This window comes from Oncorhynchus keta, chromosome 10 (assembly GCF_023373465.1).
Source record: "Oncorhynchus keta strain PuntledgeMale-10-30-2019 chromosome 10, Oket_V2, whole genome shotgun sequence".
Lineage (NCBI taxonomy): Eukaryota > Metazoa > Chordata > Actinopteri > Salmoniformes > Salmonidae > Oncorhynchus > Oncorhynchus keta.
In genome coordinates, this window is record NC_068430.1 from 59,678,094 (window position 1) to 59,699,879 (window position 21,786).

A 21,786-nucleotide genomic window follows, 5' to 3' on the forward strand; every position below is an offset into this window, starting at 1 on the left:
TCAGGGCTCATATGAAACACAGAGACTGTGGGATAATAGCGTGGTCGTGTCCAACCCTGCTCGTTCCCTTGACTCCGCTACCAACAACTAATACGTCTATAGAGCCCATAACCTGTATCACTAGACATCTTATAGGGACTAGTGAGCTACAGGCAGGAAGTCAGCAATGAATCCCAGTAATGAGCCACCTATCGGGGAGGGGCTTTCCCTTGTGGACAGAGACCCAAGTTTTTACTCTCACCCTGGGAGTGTATATGCTTCCATGAGTGTAATAGCCTGCATGAAGCCCGGTCCCTTTACTGGCACAGGGGGCTCTGGCAATGGCTGACATAGTATCCCTTTTGGACCGTAACCAAACGTGGAGGCACTGTTGTGACTCAGACCCGTGCCAAGGCCACTCGCTCAGGGGGTACGCCAGCCAAGTGCTCGGGGGCTGCTTCCTCATCGGAGGTGCCCGCAAATCCTGCTTCCTCCACTCCCTCCAACTCCAGGAATTGAAAATAGGAATGGGGATGCCATAACGCCGGGGGGAAAGCTAATAAGTTTCACTAGACGCAAGTTATGCATGCTAGCCAACGTTAGCCAGAAGGTATTTTAGTCTAAGCTAGGTTAGTTAGCCTCTTTGACCGCTGCACGGCCCCATTTAGAATAACCAAGCGACTTAACGCTACGTAGACTAATCAAGAGAGCTACCTCAGCAACTACATTGTGGGGAGGAAGGAATAGTAATAGCTAGTAATAGCTAACTCGCCTCGTTGAGTAGCCAACCTGGCTAGCACAGTGCTTGTTTTGTTAGCCCGGTTTCAAAAATCCACATAGGAACAGATCACTGAGCGAGGCAGACACAGGCGGCGGGGGGTACCCACCAAAACTAACCGCTCTCTCTCTCTCCTGTAGCCTACCATAATCGGTGACAGAATGCACAAGAGCAGGGTTGGGCGTGGGCAGCCACCGCATACATCTCCGCTTCCTGCTCTTCGGCCCAGCCGAGGTACCGGCATCATGGAAAGGAAAGTCGCCATCAGTAATTCCAAGCTTCCTTAAGAATCTACACGTCCTTCCAGGGAGTTTGTACGCAGTACGTGACAATGCACACATCTTTCAGAGAAGTACTATAACCGCATGACTTGGGGTTGATCTCCACCTCGAACCCAGCTTGACCGTCATCATCTTGGTCGTTTTCTTAGCCATCTTACTCATTGCACCAGCAAATTGACGAATAACTAAGTGTTTGTGATTAGAAGGATTATGAGAACAAGTACAAAATTCAGCATACAGCGTCCAGGGGGTGAGCACACTACCACTACGGGAATGTTTAGGTTGGCGCAATGTGAAACACTTGTTTTCCAATTATTTGTTTTAGTGGCGTGAATAGTTCCTTTTCACACCGAGGTGAATAGCGGAATAATTGAAGGAATAAATCCGAGCCTCACGCTTATCACCTGTGGAAGGCGGGACTTCCAGCGGGATTGTATATCCTTCAACCGAAGTTGCGAGAGTGCGTCTCCCCCATAGTACACAACATGACCAAAAGTATGTGGACACCTGCTCGTCGAACATCTCATTACATGGCATTAATATAGAGTTGGTCCCCCATTTGCTGATATAACCACCTCCACTCTTCTGGGAAGGTTTTCCACTAGGTTTTGGAACATTGATGCGGGCACTGATGTTGGGCGATTAGGCCCGGCTCACAGTCGCCATTCCAATTCATCCCAAAGGTGTTTGATGGGGTTTTGGTCAGGGCTCTGTGCAGGCCAGTCAAGTTGTGCAGGCCAGTCTCAACAAACCATTTCTGTATGGACCTCGCTTTGTGCACGGGGGCATTGTCATGCTGAAACAGGAAAGGGCCTTCCCCAAACTCTTGCCACAAAGTTGATAGCACAGAATCGTCTAGAATGTCATCATATGCTGTAAGGTTAAGAATAGTTTATCTATCAACAGCAATTAGAGCTGCAAAAGCAAGCAATGATATTAAAAATCACAGATAAATCTAACATGCATTGAAGTAAAAAGCAAAAGCAAAAGCAAACTATACATTTAAAAATATGCCAAACAATCAGGCTTCCATGAGGGAAAACCAATGAATTATTCATTTCTGGCATGGCGGCCAGGGCCATAAAGGTTGTAACGTACCATTTAGAAGAGATGCAGCCTCCTCGATGAAGTGCTGAACATCATGAGAGGTTTCTGATTACATTCTCCTTCCTGGCAAAATGTTGTTGTCAGTTCCCTCTCGAATGCCAGCTGAACAAGCTGTGTCTGTGTTCACTGAATACGTTCTTAATGATGAAGGAATGTTTTACACATTGCTGTAAATGCCCCCAAATGTTAATCCATGTTGCAGTACCAATAGCGCAGTCTGCATTACTGACAAAGGCCCGCAATATCTCTGAAGAACACTGAGCGTGGTACATTTGTTTTGTTGCTGGCTGTGGTTGCAATTTCACTTTACAAGAATGTGCAAGCCACAATAAACTCCTCTTCCACTGGTTCAGTTTTGGTTACATACAACAATGGCTTGACCATGTTCACATCCAAACAGTTTGGGCTCTCAGGATCCATGGCACATAAGAGCTTCCCACCAGTTGACTATTTCCTTCGCTATATCGTGATGCCATTTCCCCCAGCACGGTATCTAAAGTGCTCAAGAACAGTCATTTACACTCCCTCTCTTCTCTATCAACAGGCTGACCCAGTGTTCTTTCAACTACATACTCTTGCAGAGTTTTACTCGTGAGGCTCTGTCATTTGCTTGGAGCTGGTGTGCTTGTGCCTCCTGGCGTGCCTCCCAAGGATTTTTCAGTGCACTCGTCCGTAGTACGTATAAGTTTGACACCAGTGTGCAGATCAATAGCTTCATACTGCAGTAACTTGTTAGGAAGGTCGAGGAGCCCCAGGATTTTGTGAGTCAACTTAAAAAAACGTGTCTCTGTCACTGTTTTCAATAAGCCTGTGGCCTCAAGTCTCACATCTGTGCCATATGCACAAGCAGATTTGATTTCACCCAGCATCTCTGTGATATTGTCACTTGATTTCAAAATGACTGACACCGTGGCCAGGTGGCCAGTCTATCTCTGATCAAGAAGTCATTTCAAATTTTTCCCAGTGTACTGTGCAGCCATCGTGGGTTTCCTAAAGAAATTGTACTGGGAGCTACACACATTGAAAAAGTATCGAGTAAGTGTCAAGACAAACCTGTACTGGCTCCTCATCACCAAGGTAGTGAGGTGCTAGTGGCTGGGGTAACAGAGGTGCAGGTGCTTGTTGTGATCATACTCTCGTGCTGCTGGTGCTAGGCCATGGCTCTTCTTGATCTTGTTGGTCAGCAGGCAGCACGGGGGGAAGGGTGGGTATTGCATTGGCTGCTAGGCTCCTCGACCTCTGGTCGGGCTAGCAGGCTGCTAGGTGAGCTCAGCATCGGTCTCGACATGGTGGTCCTCCAGTTTTTTTTTGCTCTTGGCAGTGCCCAGCTATTTTCAGATACCCATGCTGATCAAAGCTTAGCCAACTAGCTATAATTAATCATTGCTGTCACGCCCTGACCTAAGAGATCCTGTTAATTCTCTGTTGGTTAGGTCAGGGTGTGACTAAGGTGGGTAATCTAGTTTTCCTACTTCTTTGTTTGGCCTGGTATGGTTCCCAATCAGAGGCAGCTGTCTATCGTTGTCTCTGATTGGGGATAATACTTAGGCAGCCTTTTTCTCACCTTAGTTTGTGGGATCTTGTTTTTGTGTAGCTGCCTGTGAGCAGCCCAGAACTTTACGTTTCATTTGTATCTGTTGGTTTTTCAGTGTTCATTTAATAAATTAAAATGTACGCCTACCACGCTGCACCTTGGTCCACTCATTCCATCAACGAGCGTAACAATTGCACCACTACCAAAACGTGTAATTGTTTTTAATAACCTGCCCAGGGACTGTGGTTGAAAAATTAGCCGGCTGGCTAAAACCGGCACTTTTACTGAAACGTTGATTACTGTGCACTGTCCCTGTAAAAATAAAATAAACTCAAACTCAATGAAGCTAGCTGTAGCTGTCTGTGAGAAGAAAATAATAATAATTTGACAAATTCTATGTGGGGGGTCCATTCCCAACTGTTCCATCCCATAAAGGCGGTCCTAGTGGAGACGAAGAATCAGTGAAACTTATTCTTAGTGACATAACATCACTGAGACTTTTGTTCACAAACATCTTGTAATCTTATATTCTAGTTATCTTCTTATCTACACACACACACTCACTCTCTCACACAAACACATATGCACACACTCACTCAGGACCTCCTCCCAAGCTTACTCAACCATCAAATCTTCAGAAAACGTTGTAAAAGCAAAGGAACTAGGGCTTTACAATGATGGTGAAAATACATTGCAGACATTTTTAGTTTAAGTGGATTAAAATCTTACTATAAGTTGGAAAAACATGAGGAGGGACATGTCAAAATGCAGATTTTCTGAGTTTTCCATGTGGGCTTTTAAAAGTTACATATTGGTGCAGAATGTCTACTTCAATTATCTAAGTGGACCGACCCTTCAAGTAAGCTGTATCCACAGGGAATGGTCACTGGATCCTTCAGTATTTTTTTATTGTTTAATTTAACCTTTATTTAGCTAGGCAAGTCAGTTAAGACAAATTCTTATTTACAATGACGACCTACTGGGGAACAGTGGGTTAACTGCCTTGTTCAGGGGCAGAACGACAGATTTTTACCTTGTCAGCTCGGGATTCGATCCAGCAACCTTTTGGTTACTGGCCCAATGCTCTTGAGCTCTAACCTGCCACCCCAGTAGATCCAGATTGAAAAACGGATCAAGTCTATGGCCTCTGCCATGTTGATACACAAACTAACAGTCTGAGCAGCGGAGTGTCAGTATAAGTTACAACTGTTTGTTCTGAGGAGTAGGAGTGGCTTCCACTGAGCTCAGCTGTATACTGTCAAAGGTCACTTCCTGGTTTTGTGAAACCTAACCATGAGGACAGAAAGTAATTGCGTTGGGTTATACAGTAAATAAAGGACTCCTGAGGCATCATCCAGCAAGAAATGTGTTGTTCTGCTTTCTCTCTCGATGCAAACTGGTCAAGGGAAGCAGACAGAAGCAAGTTGCAGTCTGCTGCAGCAGTAGTGGTGAATCACCTCTGTGGAAATGATTAATTATTGGAATTCAGGGCCAGCTGAACACAATAGATGTGAAAGTGGAAGAGAGTCACTGATGCTATGATTCGCTTGAGCAAAGAGGGGGACGGCATATTCTCACCAGGGTAAAGTAGAATAGCTGCTAGAAGATGACTCAGCATTCAGGCAGCTTGCAGGTGAGCATGTTTTTCCTGTTTAGATGTACAGTAGCATATGGTACTACAGTAGCATATGGTTTCTGTTAAGACATTTTAAACAATGTTATTATTTGACACAGAAAATATTTTACACAGCAAATATTGGATATTTCATGCCAGTTTTTAAATGCCAGCTTGTTTGTATAATGCCTAGGTCTGGTTTTGACTGGCATTATATCCAACAACCTAACCACCTGCAATCATGTGTCTCATAATTCAGGGATGTCTTATCCGGGCTGAGTATTTTGTTGATTTCTAAGTGCTCAACGTACTGCGCACATTTTTGCAATGTCATTTTATCATAAAATATGCTGAACTCTCACTCAGACGATATTCCTATATTGAAGATAAACCTGTTCTCAACCTGCTCCATTGTTCAATGCGTGCTGTTTCAAAACCTGAAAAGGTAGCTAGTCCTGATGCCTCATATACACTTACTTGGCCTGTCTTAAAGAATGAAAAATAGAACACATCTCTAAAGGCAAGGTGTGTCAAAGATATGCTCTCTTTCTTCCACAGACTTGAATGGTACAGAGATGACTGCTTTGTGCACAATTCTTGCGGCACTCACCGTGATCTCTTGTGTGTTGGGGGACAAGTCCGGACAGTACGCCTACGGCTCTGGTGTCACAGAGGCAGCCGACTTTGCCATTGACTTTCATAATCGCATGAACAAATATGCTTTTGCGTACAAGGTCGTCGACATTCTATCTGCCACACCACAGGTCTGTAGACTGCACACTTGCACACCACTTGCAATAAAATCTTATTTGTTTTATAATAGTTTTAAATTCTTCAGAACTAACTGAACTGAAAAAATACTTCATCACTAATTGAACTAAAATTGTAATTAAGTCCTCGGATTTGGCACTAGACTTGAATGAGAATATTTAAAGTACAAACGTAGATTAAAGTATTCACCTTACGTAAATATTTCTGTTGACTTTTAGATTTACCCTCCTGCTCGGGTGAAGCACACCATGACTGTCAAAGTGGGAGAGACTGTGTGTAAGAACGAAGCCAATGTAAACTTGGCTGATTGCAGACTGCAGAACTCTCCGAATCTCAAGGTAATGTATACTTTACCTGCTAAATCACCATTCACCTTGAAGTAAATAGTTAGCCTACAGTATATGTTAATACGATTACCTGAGCTTTTATGATATACACAGTATTCGCCAAGGAAACTGGCCCTAAAATGTTCAAGTATCTGATGATGTCTGTCCCTCTCTTTTCAGACTATGATCTGCCATTTTGTTGTGCTTGATGTCCCACATTCTGCCTTTCCGACTCCAAGCTACCTTCTGATGGACCAGTGTAATTGACATGGACTTGGAATTTAAGTTTGTCAAAGCATTCTGGAATGAACTAACCGTCCTCCTGCATCACCACCATACATCTACAATTCTTTAAAAGCATCGTATTGTCAACACAAACACAATATTTGAAGCTTGACATTTAGACTTTGATTCACAGTCTTTGAACTCCTTTAGTATGTTTTACATGTTATACATCTTCAATAATCCTTTGGCCACCACAGTCAAGATCTACTGATTAATTAAGAGGTTAATAAATGACGTTGAAAAGGCAGTTTTGGTGTTGTTTTTTACTTGATTTAATTTACTTTTAATTTGTCATATTTCTTAGTAGTAGGAACACATTGGTATACTTTATTTCACCATTGGTTTTAAAAAGTGCCTTTGATGTAGGCCTATAACTGTTTACATTTAGAATGGCAGACAAACTATTACACATACTACACGATTACACAATACACATAGCTTGCATGCCCTATATACAGAAAAGCCATTCTTCATTACTATGTAAGTCTACCTTTATGAGCACTGGAAGCAACACTTGTCACTGTGTTTGAAAGTTGTCTTGCTTCCCTTTGTTTACTTTGGATGACTAAGCCATAAAAGCTGCCAGCCTGCCACACAGGTCAGAACAGGAAGGGGAGAGACCAAACACAGTTCCACTTCTTCCACCGCTGTAAGGAACATCAGATATAAGAGACATGAGGTCATCTTCGGCAATGTTCTCTCAGAGTGTTCTTTCTGTCACAGATGTGTTAAATTCTCATGCAGTCGATACCCAAGCTGTGTATGTATAAGAAAGGGCACTGAGCCCTAGACTACATCATTTCAGTAGAGGTGTTTTAGAATGAGGGGTGCTGTAGCTCTGCTGGTGTTGCTGTTCTGTCTGTCTGGGACATGGGCTCAGGGAGACACTGACTTTGATATAGGCTGTCTCATCGTTGTCGGTGATCAGGCCTACCACTGTTGTGTCGTCCGCAAACTTAATGATGGTGTTGGAGTCGTGGGTGAACAAGGAGTACAGGAGGGGACTAAGTACACACCCCTGAGGGGCCGCAGTGTTAAGGATCAGCCTGGCAGACGTTTTGTTTTCTACCCTTACCACCTGGGGGCGGCCCGTCAGAAAGTCCAGGATCCAGTTGCAGAGGGAGGTGTTTAGTCCCAGTGTCCTTAACTTATTGCTGAGCTTTGTGGGCACTATGATGTTGAACACTGAGCTTTAGTCCATGAATAGCATTCTAACACATGTATTCCTTTTGCCCAGGTGGGAAAGGGCAGTGTGGAGTGCGATTGAGATTGCGTCATCTGTGGATCTTTTGGGGCGGTAAATTGGAGTGGGCCCAGGTTATCTGGGAGGAGGCTGTTGATGTGAGCCATGACCAGCCTTTCAAAGCACTTAATAGCTACCAACGTGAGTGCTACTGTGTGGTAATCATTTAGGCAGGTTACCTTCACTTCGTTGGGCATAGGGACACTGGGGGCCTGCTTGAGAGATGTAGGTATTACAGACTCAGTCAGGGAGAGGTTGAAAATGTCAGCGAAGACACTTGCCAGTTTGACCATGCATGCTTTGAGTACACATCCTGGTAATCCATCTGGCCCGCGGCTTTGTAAATGTTGACCTTTTTAAAGGTCTCGCTCACATAAACTACAGAAAGCTACAGTTATCACACAGTTCAGCTACAGTTAAACTACAGTTATCACACAGTCATCCAGAACAGCTGGTGATCTCGTGCATGCTTCAGTGTTGCTTGCCTCGAAGCGAGCATAAAAGGCATTTAGCTCGTCTGGTAGGCTCGTGTCACTAGTCAGCCATAGTTTTGAGTTTGCTGATGACCTCCCTCAGGGATTCTCGCTCTTGCTTCTGAGCGAATTTATCCCACATTTCAGCGAATTCGCCGTGTGGTGCCAGGCTTTCCAATATATCATGACCATGGTGCCTGTGGACAAAGATTTTGTATTATAACTTGCACACAACCAACTATTTCCGTTTTATGATAAAAAAAATCTTACACCATTCATTTAACTGTAATCTATAAATAATCTCAACTATCTAACAGCTGGGCATTAACTCTTGATTATTTAGAAAACAAATGAATGAATTTGTGCAGTGCCTGGCTCATGCGGCCATTGTTATCAAGGAAGGTTGTGGTAATTTAGCACCAAATAGAAGAAAAGGGACTGACTGACACAGGGAGGGGAACTACCTGGACTTGTCCGATAAGAAATACTTATTTTCATTTTCCGTTGCAAATTTTTATAAATGTTTTCCGTTGTGTGCCATCATGCACATGATTCAGTTCCATTAGCTGGAGGCTCTTCCCACACACTGAGGTATAAAGAACTGGAGACTGCATCCAAGATGCCTGACAGTTGTTGGGTGATCTACTCACGTTAGTATAAGCAGATTCATGGATTCATGTAACATTCCCTTGACACAGACAAACATCCACGGCCGATCCTTGCCATTCTGCCACCATAGGCGAGATCCCCGGATGTTGAAATCAGGCTCAGTTTTGGTTCTGAATGAAAGTTGAATATAAGTAATTTAATCCTTGGCCCAAATCAAAGCCAGTCTGGGCCCGCACCAAATCTGAACCAATCATAGTCGTCTAGACCAAACCAAAAACCAATGTCTGTGAATGTGGAAATCAAGGCCAGTCCTGAACTGCACTTAAAAAATAAGTCCAAAAGGCGTCAGCGTCGGTCAGTCCATACTGAGGTGTAGCCTACAGTGTTGTCTGAAATGTTATTTTATGAATGTCCATCAATGTGGAAAACCTACCATTTGTAAAACACCGAAACAAGACAGAAGTCAGCTCGTGCTTACTGGGGTGTAGCCTACCACGGCCCACCCTTTGTAAAAACAGGCCATTGCATTGAATTTATTAGTCCTGATTCCTGTGACTAATCAATTTGGTTATTTAAGCTCTGAATATCAGCTACCCAACTTTATCAGAAGTTATCGTCAGCCTATTTACTCAGCAGGAAATGCAGAAGTATTTTATTTTTTGCTATGATCAGTTTGTGAAAAATGTATGGATACAAATGTGAACCCTCTGATCATGACAATGTGGTGAAACTCCTGGACAACAGTTGTGATCATCCATTCAAAATAGTCCATTTTACTTTGACCTGTCCTGTCTTTAGGATATGTTGTTTGTTAATATTGTCCCTCTCATTACACTGTCATACATTTAATCTCCAGCCTGTAGGCTACAGAAAAGGCCACATACTCTCTCTACCATATCCTATATGTGCTACATGATTTAAGTCAGATAAAAAAATGTTTGACGGAACGTTGGCGCTGCAGAGATGCGTTTCTTCAACACCACCCTGGAGAGGCGCGCTGGGAAATGGACAAGCAAAATATTTTGTCCCTTGCCTTTGACAAAGTGGGCACTGTTTATCAGGAGCGTCTTGGTCAGTTTACCTCAGAAAATGGCGCCCTAGTCAATCTGCTCTATGGCGGCTGCCTAACGAGCGGGCCGGCAGTGCAAACATCACATACATGCGCACTAGCACCCAGTGCGCACAGGGAGCAATGCAACATGGCAGGCATTGGATGAAAATAAAATGTTCATATCTTCGGCAGTGAGTGATGGAAAACAATTCTGCCTCTGCGACAATTATTTGAATAATTCAATTGATGTTTTGTGCACAAAGGCGGTGACTGAAATGTCTTATTAGGAAATGTCAAATCGGACTCTGGCAGTCAAAAGAAATTGTCTTCCTGGACCAGACGTCAGTCAAACTGCAGTACAGAAGCAAAACTGTAGGTGCAAACACCCCACCCAACAGACTGTCGACCAATCGCGTTCACGTTATCATGTTGCGTCACGCGGTTGCTAAACTAATCGTCACGCAATCCCTTCTCCAGGGTATGAGTCGAGAAACGTGCCTATCTTGACAGTAAAATAAGCAAAGAGATAGACCAGATGCTTTTCAACTTTCTTTTGAGAAACCGTACCCATTACATTAGGAAAAATGTTGTGATGAACACTTATGAGAATGGCGAACTGAATTTTCTGGACTTTACTACTTTAAATAATAATTTTAAGATCAATTGGATAAAACAATTCCTAAGAAGACCCACTTCTATCTGGAATTGTATTCCTCATAATGTCTTCTCTACTTTTGGTGGCCTTAACTTCATGTTGTTTTGCAATTATAATATTGACAAAGTTTCAGGGAAACGTTCTGCTTTTCATCGGCAGGTTTTCTTATCATGGTCCTTAATTTATCAACACAAATTTTCTCCACACAGATATTATATATGGAATAATCGGGATATATTGTATAAAAATAGTTATTTGTTTTTAGAATATTGGTTCCGAAATAATATCTTATTGGTGAGCCAACTGGTAAATGCAGAGGGTATTTTACTCAGTTATAAGGAATCCTTATCGCTTTACAAGGTCCCTGTAACACCTGAAGATTTTGCAATTGTTTTAGATGGCATTCCCTCAGGTGTTGCTATGTTATTCAGGAACGTGTCAAGACCTGACCCTCAGAGCCTACCTTCTATTGACCCTGTTGACTCATCAGCAGGAAAGATTTGTTTATCTTTTGGTCCATTCAACAACAGAGAGATACAAACCTTGTTTCAGCAGGATGTTGTATCTATTTATGTCATGCCTTATTGGAATGGATTTATTGATAATATCTGTTGGAAAAAAGTTTGGATGTTGCCACACACATACCTACTTGTTAACAAAATTAAGGAAGTTTCCTTTAAAATGATTCATAAATATTATTCTGCCAACCACAATATGAAGAAGTTTAAGGAAAACATCAACTCAAATTGCTCCTTTTGTAATGACCACCCAGAAACAGTTTTCCATCTTTTTTTGGCATTGTATGCATGTAAGAAAACTGTGGCAAGACATCAGTAGGTTTATAATTGAACACATTTATGAAGATTTTACACTATTGTGGAGAGATGTACTGTTTTGATTCTTAACATAAGATAGAAATAAGCTGAAACATTTTTATGTAATTAATTTCATTATTCTTTTGGCATTATTTCATATACACAAATGTAAATTTACAAACAGAAAACCACATTTTCTTACCCTACAAAAAGAAATGGAACTTTATTTTAAGACGGTTAAATGCTCTACTAACAAAAAAGCTGTTAGAATTGTAAGTATATGTATGTCCCTTAAGGTCCTTGTGTAATTGTAATGTGATATTGTACCCCCTAGCTCGATTGTCCATGGTTTGTAACCTATGTATGCTTGTGTTCCCTCGTGTGCTTTATGTATTGATTTGTTGTTAATAAAAATGAATGTTGTTTAAAAAAATTAAATAAAATAAGAGTCCTCGAAAGTACCTAATGTCACGATTCCAAAGCTATACAATATTACAGATAGTAAGTTATTTATCCTATATCTTGGAAAATATTTCAATATTCACTCCTTGAGGGAGAGCTCTTCTTACCCCTTGAATCGCCCAGAATGCACCTTGCGACCCATTGATTTAGCATGGGAAACGTACACAATGGGGTTTAATTCGATTTCAATGGAGTTTCCCATCTCCTCAAAGGTATCTCTGACCTGACCCGTTGGTCAGGAAGCGATCCGGGAGGTCCTTCCTTCCGGTGGTCACTAGTTACCACAGCCACAAAGTCCCCCGCCTATTTCTACAATTTATCTATTAAAATTGCATTTTAAACCTAACCTTATGCCTAATCTTAAATTAAGACCGAAAACCACATTTAAAAAATGTATTTTTTTTAAACAATATAGCCAATTTGAACATTGTGATTCTGGTAACTTTTGTAAACCCTGAAGGAAAACCCCAGATCACACGGATACTAGTGGTGGAGACTCGTTTGAGGCAGGAGCGTCAACCTATTTTCACAGTCCGCAGGGATCATCTGCAAGATTTAGCAGCGGGACGATTTTTTTGTTGATGGTTGGTGACCAGAACATAATTTGTAGACTGCAAATTGACTGCAAGAAGCCAAAGCAGATATCATATTTGACAACAAAAAAATTGAATCATTTCAAACCTTGCTTACATTTATTTGAGATGAAGTCTCTTTATTATGTGGTAATTTGGGAACAGGATTTCAAAATTAAAATCACTTGAAGCTGATTTCCTGGTGTTTATAATATTGTATGTCCAACAATTAGAACAAATGATAATAGTATAATATTTGTAACAGAAATAATATAATATAAATCGGGCCGCGGGCCGCTATTTGGGGAACCCTGGACTAGTAGAAGGCAAGTGATGGAGAGAAGGCCAGCCTCAGTTGGACCGATTGCGTTAGCTACCCACTCTGAGCCCATATGTATGTGTATTGATTCATTTGCAGACGTAAAACTTTAAGTCCGTTATATTCTTACTGACAGAAACAGTGTGGGTTCGCGTTAGCTAATTCATTTCCGTGATGGATGCGCGAATATCAGGCGGGACTGGCGTTGGTACAGTCGCTAACGTTAGATCAAATTTGCCTAACGTTAGATCAAATTTGCAAGGACCCAGTTCAGGTAATGGGAGAAGGATGACGTCCAAAAAAACTCGTTCAAAAAAAGGGAAGAGAAGAAAGAGACGGAGGAATAAAAAGACAAAGACCAACAAAACCCCACCGTATTTACCACCGGAGGTAAGTTGGCTAGCTACTACTGTAGCAGATGTACAGCTACTGCTAGCTGGAGCTTGCTATCAAGTTCATGTTAGTTAGCTAGCTAGCGATGTTATCCAATGCTAGACTAGCCAGAGCCTAGCTATTTACAAATTCTGACATTATTTTAGCTAGCATCTGGCAGATGGTGTCGCCTGAGCTTTTCCATGGTAAGAAACGTTTTTGCCATATGTAACGTTGTTATAAGCAGGGAATGGACATTTGTTTGTTTGTTGACATCAACAGCTGGCGTTCGCACATAACAATGTTGTGACTAGCTGCAAGAGAGCAGCTTGGCAGCTCCATGATGTTGCAAGATACATTGTTCCCCTGGTGGTGCATAGATGTAAAATACTGTAGTGATAGCTTGCTGTGGTGTGGGTAGTTTTTATTCAGAAGTACATTAGTCAGGGGTGTGTGCTTGTCTGTCAAAATACAGTACAGGCACACATTTTTAAAACATGTCCACCCCTCTGTTTCTCTCAGGCTGAAGAGGGAAACATTGAATATAAGGTACTAGTATACATTTCTTTCTTTTTGCATGTCATCTTCCCTTTCACCTGTAGCTAGTAATCAAAAGTCAAAACACATCCATGTATATGCTCTCAAACACGAGGTTCACTTGTTGGACACTTGTTGGTGGTGAAGTGCTGTCCCGTGCTCTACCTTCACTGCAGCTGAAGCTGGTGAACCCCACACAATACCGCTTTGAGCACCTGGCCACCCAGTTAAAATGGCGTCTTCAAGAGGGACGGGGCGAGGCGGTGTATCAGATTGGGGTGGAAGACAATGGCCTGCTTGTCGGACTGTCAGAGGGAGACATGAGAGCCTCGCTGAAGACCCTACGGAGGATGGCAGAGAAGTATGTCACTACCTTGTTTGCAAACATCACCAAAGGCACAATCTGGGATACTTTCTTCAGCTCCATGGTCATTTCAATTATGCCCATTGAATCTTGAAGAAGCTAGTTTATAAATGTCTAATTTGACAGTTTGCCATTGTTACTGTATTTAACAGTTGCCCCTCAGTTTGGTGGGTGTTGGTTAGAAATGTGCTATTTCTGCCTCACCAGGGTTGGTGCTGACATCACACTTCTACGAGAAAGAGAGGTGGATTATGACTCGGACAGAAACTGCCGGAAAATCGCAGAGGTTCTTGTCCGAAAAGTTCCAGACGACCAACAGGTGAGATTAAACAGCACCTTGTCTTATTTAAGAGACAATTCACCCAAATTACAAATCTCAAAAGTAAGGCTAGCCTATGGACTACAGAGTGAATAGAGTAGAAGGGCTGACTGTGTGCTGAGACGTGATCCAGTTGTAACACTCCTGGCTCCTTGCACATATGCAACTCCCCACTGGAGTCTGTGGTTCAATTCACTTCTCACTGTCTCCTCCTCACCTATCTCCCATTGCTTATTTTCTGTCTGTCAATTAAGCATTAAAATGCAAAAGGAGAGTGACTCTCTTGTTTTGCACTCAATCAATGGTCAATGGTAAGCTGTACATACAATGAAGGATTTCTGCCACGTCAATCTGCTGTAATTTCACTGCTGTGTCTCTTGTGTGTGTATGAGAGCAGTTCTTGGACCTGCGTGTGGCGGTACTGGGAAACGTGGACTCAGGGAAGTCCACACTGTTGGGCGTGCTGACGCAAGGCGAGCTGGACAACGGGCGAGGCCGGGCACGCCTCAACCTCTTCAGGCACCTTCATGAGATCCAAACGGGCAGGACATCAAGCATCAGCTTTGAGATTTTGGGCTTCAATAGCAAAGGGGAGGTGGGTAACAGCGTCTTATAGGTGACAAGATAAAGAAGGAAGGATAAACATGCATGAGTTTTCCCTTCCTTTGAGCAAAGACTATAAAATAAAATAAAACTTGTTCCTCAAAAACTACACTGATATAACAAAAAAGTGTAACAACACAAAAAACTGTGTAACAGCACACAAATGTTTTGAACACCTTCCATTTGTTACTAACCCATAAAAACCATGTAACAACACACAAGTTAATTGAACTTCCTCTCATGTGGCTTTTGAAGGTGGTGAACTACAGTGACTCCCGTACAGCCGAGGAGATTTGCGAGAGCTCTTCTAAGATGATCACCTTCATTGACCTGGCCGGCCACCACAAGTACCTGAAAACCACCATCTTTGGCCTCACCAGCTACTGCCCAGACTTCGCCATGCTGGTGGTCAGCGCCAACACAGGCATAGGTAAGCCCGATCACATAGCTATATAATAACAGTGTAGATTGTGCCGACCTTTTTAACTTACTACAGGATTTGTTTGGCCCAGCAAGCTATGAAAAGTGATGTGCGTTTGACTACTTACAGTATGTGGCGTTAATTGCAAATGAGGTCCTTGTTGATTAGATGTTTTTCCATAAATCTTCTCCTGAACCATATGGTCTATTTACTAGAAACCCATGGACAACATTGACACCATTTTTTTCTACTCAAGTATAAATGACCAAAGTTACCAACATTTCTGAAGTCTGGTAACTTTGGTAAATTACTGGGAGTTTTGCGACCCTACCACTGACCCAACCAGATACGATTTTCTCCCCCATAGCTGGCACCACCCGGGAGCACCTGGGCCTGGCCATGGCACTAAAGGTACCCATCTTTATCGTGGTCAGCAAGGTGGACCTGTGCGCCAAGGGCACGGTGGAGCGCACAGTACGCCAGCTGGAGCATGTCCTCAAGCTGCCTGGCTGTAACAAAGTGCCGATGGTGGTGGCTAGCCCGGATGACGCTGTCACAGCCGCCCAGCAGTTCGCTCAATCCTCCAGGTAGCTGCTGAAAAGGAGAAAAGACCTATAAGGAAACTAGAATTGAGATTCAGAACCCAATATACACCACATAGGCCTTAGTCCAGAGTGACTAGAAGGGAATTGACTTAGCAAGCATGTACAGCAATGTTGTTTGTATTGGTGGGGGGGAAATCAATACAGTTACATATTGGGATATTATTTTTGACGATATATCATATTGTTTTGACAATATCTCAATATTATTGTTTGCGATAGCTGCACCAAAACTCCAGTATTTTTCCTTTTTTGTTCTCCATCTTTTTAAATAGGGAGCCAATTTGTTTTAGCACTTTTATTTCCATGTTTTGATTGATCAAAACTTGTTTTCTCATGGCTCTCGCTTGTCCCTCTGCAGGAGACATGTGGTGAGAAATATGTTTGGAACATCGAAACACAATAAAATTGCTGCATCACATCGCAATACATATAGAATTGTGAGAATCGCAAAACATATCGTATCGGCACCTAAGTATCATCATAATATCATATTGTGAGGTCCCTGGCAATTCCCAGGCCTAGTTGGGTGTATACACCCATTTAAGCATCAAGGGACTAACTATCTTAGTGGGCAGAATTTGGCATGGGACATCATAATGATGCAATTTTCCCGGGTGTAAACACATTTTATGGAAGTCAGATAACCAGGTGAGAAGTTTTGAGCAACCATTAAAATATGTCTATCTGGTTGTTATTTGGTTATCTGACCAGATAACATCCAAAATATGACATTTTTATGACTTGATGTAGCTATGAAAAACATGTCTTTACCTGGTTGTAATCTGGTTATCCGATGTCCCCTCAACCAGATAACCAGTTGACACCCAGAGACGTTACGATCACCCAAGCCAATTTCTTTACACTGAATGACACCATTCTGACGCCTTTTCTGACGTTATGCTTAGGTTATATACTGGTTGTAAAGGTCATGTCCACTCTTTATGCCGTAGCATCACACCCATCTTCACCCTGTCCAGCGTGTCTGGAGAGAGTCTGGACCTGCTTAAGGTCTTCTTCAACATCCTGCCTCCTCTCAGCAACAGCAAGGAGCAAGAGGAGCTCATGCAGCAACTCACTGAGTTCCAGGTACTACACCCAGACACATTAACGGATACAATTATTGTGTGAATGATGTGTGTGCATGGACATTGTGTGTGTCCACGCACACTCACAACTAACACAATAATACACATGCACACGCGTTTGTGCACGAAGAACTAATATATTACCCACATACACACACTCTTTACAAACCCATCCGAACGCATACATACATGCATTCATGCACACGCATAACAGAACATACACCCAGACATACATTGCATACATACGAGATGTGAACATGCACTTTCACACATTCAGATTCACACCCTTATTCTGCATCAACGCTTGCAAAATAGACGTCCTAATTCCTCTGCTTGTGAATATAGGTAGATGAGATATATACCGTGCCAGATGTGGGGACAGTGGTGGGAGGAACTCTCTACAGGTCAGTTGGCCATAAGTCATATTGATACTCATGAATGAATGATAATGGATTGATTTAGCACTGTTCTAGGGATTGTAAGCTGTCTATGGACAAGGTCTGACAACAATCCTGCTTTGGGTTAGTTTCCCTGGCACTATTTCCAAGTGCGTAACGTTTTAGCATTTGTGGCACAAATCCCATTCATGTCATGTTACCGATTATTATTCATTTTTCGTGCATCATGTTCACATCTATAGGTGACTTTGTTGGGCCTTTTTTAAAGATACTTTTATTGGATTTGCTCAATTAAGCTTTTAGCTAATCAAAAACCAATAGAAGTCGATGTACTGCAAACGGTGTAACCCTGAAGCGCTGCTAAAAATGATTTGCCCTGGAGAGTTCCACTTTGACATATCATAATGTTTTTCCTCCCGTTGTCCCGCGGACAGTGGGGTGTGTCGCGAGGGGGAGAGGCTGGTGGTTGGCCCGACGGACGAGGGCCGTTTCCTGAGGCTGAAGGTGGGCAGCATCCATAGGAACCGCTCGGCCTGCAGGGTGCTGAGAGCCGGCCAAGCCGCCACACTGGCCCTCGGCAACTTTGACCGATCGCTGCTCCGCAAGGTCAGAGGGTTCAGCCACAACACACCCGCACCACATGTGCCCAGATGTGAATTTTCATGACTTTTATCTATAAGATACTATAGTTTCCCCTCCCATTTTCAATTTTCTGCCAATCTCATCCCTTAATCTGACTGAACATTGCAGGGTCACATTTGGAAACAAGACGACTGCACAAACTGCTCATGGTTATGATACTGTCATATGTCCTCTGTTTTGTGTGTTACATGTGAAATCTCAAGTATAGGGAGGTCTGTGTAGCCTACTATGTTTTTGTTCTCTCTCTCTTCTATAAATAAAGTTATTATTTTAAATTGATAGCTGTCAGTGAAAAACACATTTTGGTCCTTGAAACAATCTGACACAATGTCCATGCACACTCATAATACAATATAATACACACGTACACTCAAACAACTCACAAATCATATGTAGCCAAAATGCAGTGTACTGTTTTCTAAAATCACTTCCACAATGGTTGTTCCTTTCCCATTTCCCAAAGTACTTATTGGTGAGTGTGTGTGTGTGTGTGTGTGTGTGTGTGTGTTGAATAGGGTATGGTGATGGTCAGCCCGAAGATGAACCCCACCATCTGCTGGCAGTTTGAGGCGGCCATCGTCCTTCTCTTCCACGCCAAAACATTCCGTCGGGGCTTCCAAGTGACCGTGCACGTGGGGAACGTAAGACAGACGGCCACCGTGGAGTGCCTGCATGGAAAGGTTAGTTTAGTAATAATAATTATAAACTGGCTAGTTAGAGTCCTGAATGCTGATTGACTGATAGCCATGGTATATCAGACTGTATACCACGGGTATGACAAAACATTTATTTAAACTGCTCTAATTACATTGGTAACCAATATATAAAAGCAATAAGGCACCTCAGGGGTTTGTGGTATATGGCCAATATACCACGGCTACGGCCTGTATCCAGGCACTACGCATTGCGTCATGCCTAAGAACTGCCCTTAGCCGTGGTATATTGGCCCTATACCACACCCCCTCGGGCCTTATTGTTTAAATATACCACTGGTATGATGCAAAACTACTTGTTTACTGTTCTAATTACCTCAGTAACCTATTTATAATAACAGTAAGGCACCTCAGGGTTTTGTGGTATATGGCCAATATACCATGGTTAAGGGCTGTATCCAGGCATAAGAACAGCCCTTAGCCGTGATATACTGGCCATATACCACACCCCCTCGGGCATTATTGTTTAAGTATATACTCCTTTTTCTTTTATACAGCATCCTTCATACATTGTAGTATTTAGACAAATTTTTACAACGTCAATATTTTTTTTTATACCAGAAATGAAACCTTGTGCAATGTTCAGATAGAGATTTTATTATATAGTACAAACATGCCACTCTGCCATGTAGAGGAAGAGGAATCAGGTCAGCTCTATAGCAACATCTACCTACTGATTGTGGCCCTGCTGCTTTATAAGTCAACACAAACCGTTTGGTGGGCCCTTCCCTGTTTTCACCACCAGGAGGAGCTGCGCACAGGAGAGAGGGCCGTGGTCTGCTTCCGCTTCATCAAACACCCCGAGTACCTCCGCATGGGCGCCAAGCTGCTCTTCAGGGAGGGCGTGACCAAGGGCATCGGCCACGTCACCAGCCTCCTGCCCGACTCGCATGACCAAAACCAGATCCACGACCAGAACCAGAGGGAGATGGAGAAATAGAGAGAAGGAGAGGAAATTATAAGCTCTCCTGAACATGCCCCCCCCCCCTTTCTGAGTAAGTTTGTGCGAACTGCCGGCACCGGACGTCATCCCAGTAGATTGGTATTGAACCACACACTGGTATTTTAATCACCATTTGTTTGTATCTAAGTGTGTCTGTACTGTACTTTCCTCATCTGCCCCTCGTGCCATGTAGAGATGTGAAGCCCGATTGAAAACCTTGATCCTTCTCAGTGGTGGATTCTGGGGCGACGCTTTGACGAGGGTGGGTTTGGGCAAAGGTCAGCGTCTTTAGTCGAAAGCTGGGTGACCTCTTCGAAAGGCAGGCTAAGCTTTCATCTAATCTGCTGTGGATTGCTTGAAGGAACCATTCCCATCCCTCTCTGGCTCCAAACACCAGAGGGTCATTTCATAAAACAGATACAATAGATCAAATGCATGCTCTCCCTGTTTTACTTGGACTGGACGATGTGGAACATACTCAGCATACCCATCCTTTGGAGGTTTAAAGGGATAGTTGGCTTTTAAAAACAGTTTTAGCTCATTGTCCACTTACCTAAGGCAGGGTTTCCCAAACTCGGTCCTGCCCCCCCGCCCGGGCTTTTTTGCCCTAGCAATACACAGCTGATTCAATGAAACAACTCATCATCAAGCTTTGATTATTTGAATCAACTGTGTGGTGTTGGAGCAAAAAACAAAGCGTACACCTGTGGGGGGAGTTTGGGAAACCCTGACCTAAGGGGGTTGTCCTTTTTAAGTTTGTTATTTAGCAATGTGCAGAATGGCTAGCATTTTTGGAGCATGTAGCGATGCTAGTGTAAATAGGTTGTATCAGCTAGCATTGCTTTCAAAAGCATGTGGAATGCAGGGAAGTCAACCAGTGGTGATCCTGTCTTCAAAAGGAAGAGCTCTTCTACCATGCTTTTGAATGCAAGTTTCCTTCCATACTTTTTCTAAAATATTGTGGTTTACTCTCTGCACTTCATTCGTCTTGATGAGTATTAAGGAAAAGTAGACTACGTGCTGCCCTGCCCATTTTGGTGACGCAAATAAGTGGCGACCGTAAATGCTGCCATGCTAATTTTCTAAATGTTAAATTCAACTAAGTCTGTGTAGGGCAGCAATAATGTGTGAGGGTTGAGAAGGAGCAGAGTCGAGATGCTTGGCGTAGTCAAGTGAATGTTGCATTGCAAACCCGTTCTGAAAGAAATGTAGGGGCAAGTATCAAGTGATGTTTTCCATAGTAGAGACGCCGCTTTTGTTACCCTGTTATGTCAACCCATTGAACCCAATGCTGTCTATGTCAATAGCTTCAGGCTTGTCTGTGTACAAGGCAGCTATGTGCAGCTAGATACCCATGTGGAGTCTGCATGCTTAATAGGGACTTGTGAAAATCTAAAAATCAGACTAAATGGACTCCTAAATGACAAATATTTATTGAACTCTAGACTTTATCCCTCACCGTTTACGAGGTTGTGTGCAATTATAACTAAAGCATTGAATGTAATGTACATCCACTTCTAAATACCATTTTGAAGCACAAACATTTGTGTGAGAGTTGTCGATTTTGCACTTTGTATTTTTGGAATAGCTTCTGCATGTTTGAGTCCGCCAGAGGTTCCCGGACTACGTCCCGTAGAGCTGTAAGGTGCTCTGTAGTGAAACAACGGGACTCAATTTATCATGGTGTTGATGCATATTGAGGTCTCAGTGACCACTGATGTATGCTGCTTTTTACATGTTTGCGGTCATAAGTATACAGAAAGCATGCAGAACGCTTTTCTTTTAGATTATATAATATTACAGGTATTAGCTTCTTTGGTTGAGACACGTGGCAAGTTTGCAGTATGTGTATGCATTGCATCAAGGTTGTGTAAATACTATTAAACATGTTTTATCGTGACACCTTCTC

At 42.8% G+C, this 21,786-nt stretch overlaps 2 protein-coding genes across 3 annotated transcripts; both read left to right on the forward strand.

Annotated features, from left to right (window-relative positions):
• The first annotated feature begins 4,963 nt into the window (after window positions 1–4,963).
• On the forward strand, window positions 4,964–6,923 carry zgc:194981 (uncharacterized protein LOC561073 homolog). Of its 2 annotated transcripts, XM_052527416.1 has the most exons (5): window positions 4,964–5,312; window positions 5,661–5,739; window positions 5,853–6,058; window positions 6,284–6,403; window positions 6,572–6,923. In XM_052527416.1, exons 3-5 carry the CDS (start codon window positions 5,870–5,872, stop codon window positions 6,656–6,658), a joined length of 396 nt encoding a protein of 131 aa, XP_052383376.1. In that variant the 5' UTR covers window positions 4,964–5,312; window positions 5,661–5,739; window positions 5,853–5,869; the 3' UTR covers window positions 6,659–6,923. The 2 variants fall into 2 exon arrangements, with proteins under 2 accessions (XP_052383376.1, XP_035634711.1); XM_035778818.2 differs by lacking the exon at window positions 5,661–5,739 and having other exon boundaries at window positions 4,965–5,312.
• A 5,433-nt stretch (window positions 6,924–12,356) lies between these two features.
• Window positions 12,357–21,777, forward strand: LOC118389090 (GTP-binding protein 2-like). Its single transcript, XM_035778819.2, has 12 exons — window positions 12,357–13,265; window positions 13,770–13,796; window positions 13,961–14,145; window positions 14,356–14,467; window positions 14,865–15,062; window positions 15,326–15,500; window positions 15,859–16,078; window positions 17,047–17,182; window positions 17,527–17,585; window positions 18,014–18,185; window positions 18,737–18,901; window positions 19,680–21,777. Exons 1-12 carry the CDS (start codon window positions 13,050–13,052, stop codon window positions 19,872–19,874), a joined length of 1,860 nt encoding a protein of 619 aa, XP_035634712.1. The 5' UTR covers window positions 12,357–13,049; the 3' UTR covers window positions 19,875–21,777.
• Window positions 21,778–21,786: the final 9 nt, after the last annotated feature.

Excerpts from the sequence above, each read along its gene's own strand:
- LOC118389090 (XM_035778819.2), top strand. The coding sequence starts at position 13,050 with ATGGATGCGCGAATATCAGGCGGGACTGGCGTTGGTACAGTCGCTAAC. Across the intron at positions 15,063-15,325 it reads GCTTCAATAGCAAAGGGGAG|GTGGTGAACTACAGTGACTC; the intron begins GTGGGTAACAGC and ends TGGCTTTTGAAG. Across the intron at positions 17,586-18,013 it reads GTGGGAGGAACTCTCTACAG|TGGGGTGTGTCGCGAGGGGG; the intron begins GTCAGTTGGCCA and ends TCCCGCGGACAG.
- zgc:194981 (XM_052527416.1), top strand. The coding sequence starts at position 5,870 with ATGACTGCTTTGTGCACAATTCTTGCGGCACTCACCGTGATCTCTTGT. Across the intron at positions 6,059-6,283 it reads TTCTATCTGCCACACCACAG|ATTTACCCTCCTGCTCGGGT; the intron begins GTCTGTAGACTG and ends GTTGACTTTTAG. Across the intron at positions 6,404-6,571 it reads AGAACTCTCCGAATCTCAAG|ACTATGATCTGCCATTTTGT; the intron begins GTAATGTATACT and ends CTCTCTTTTCAG.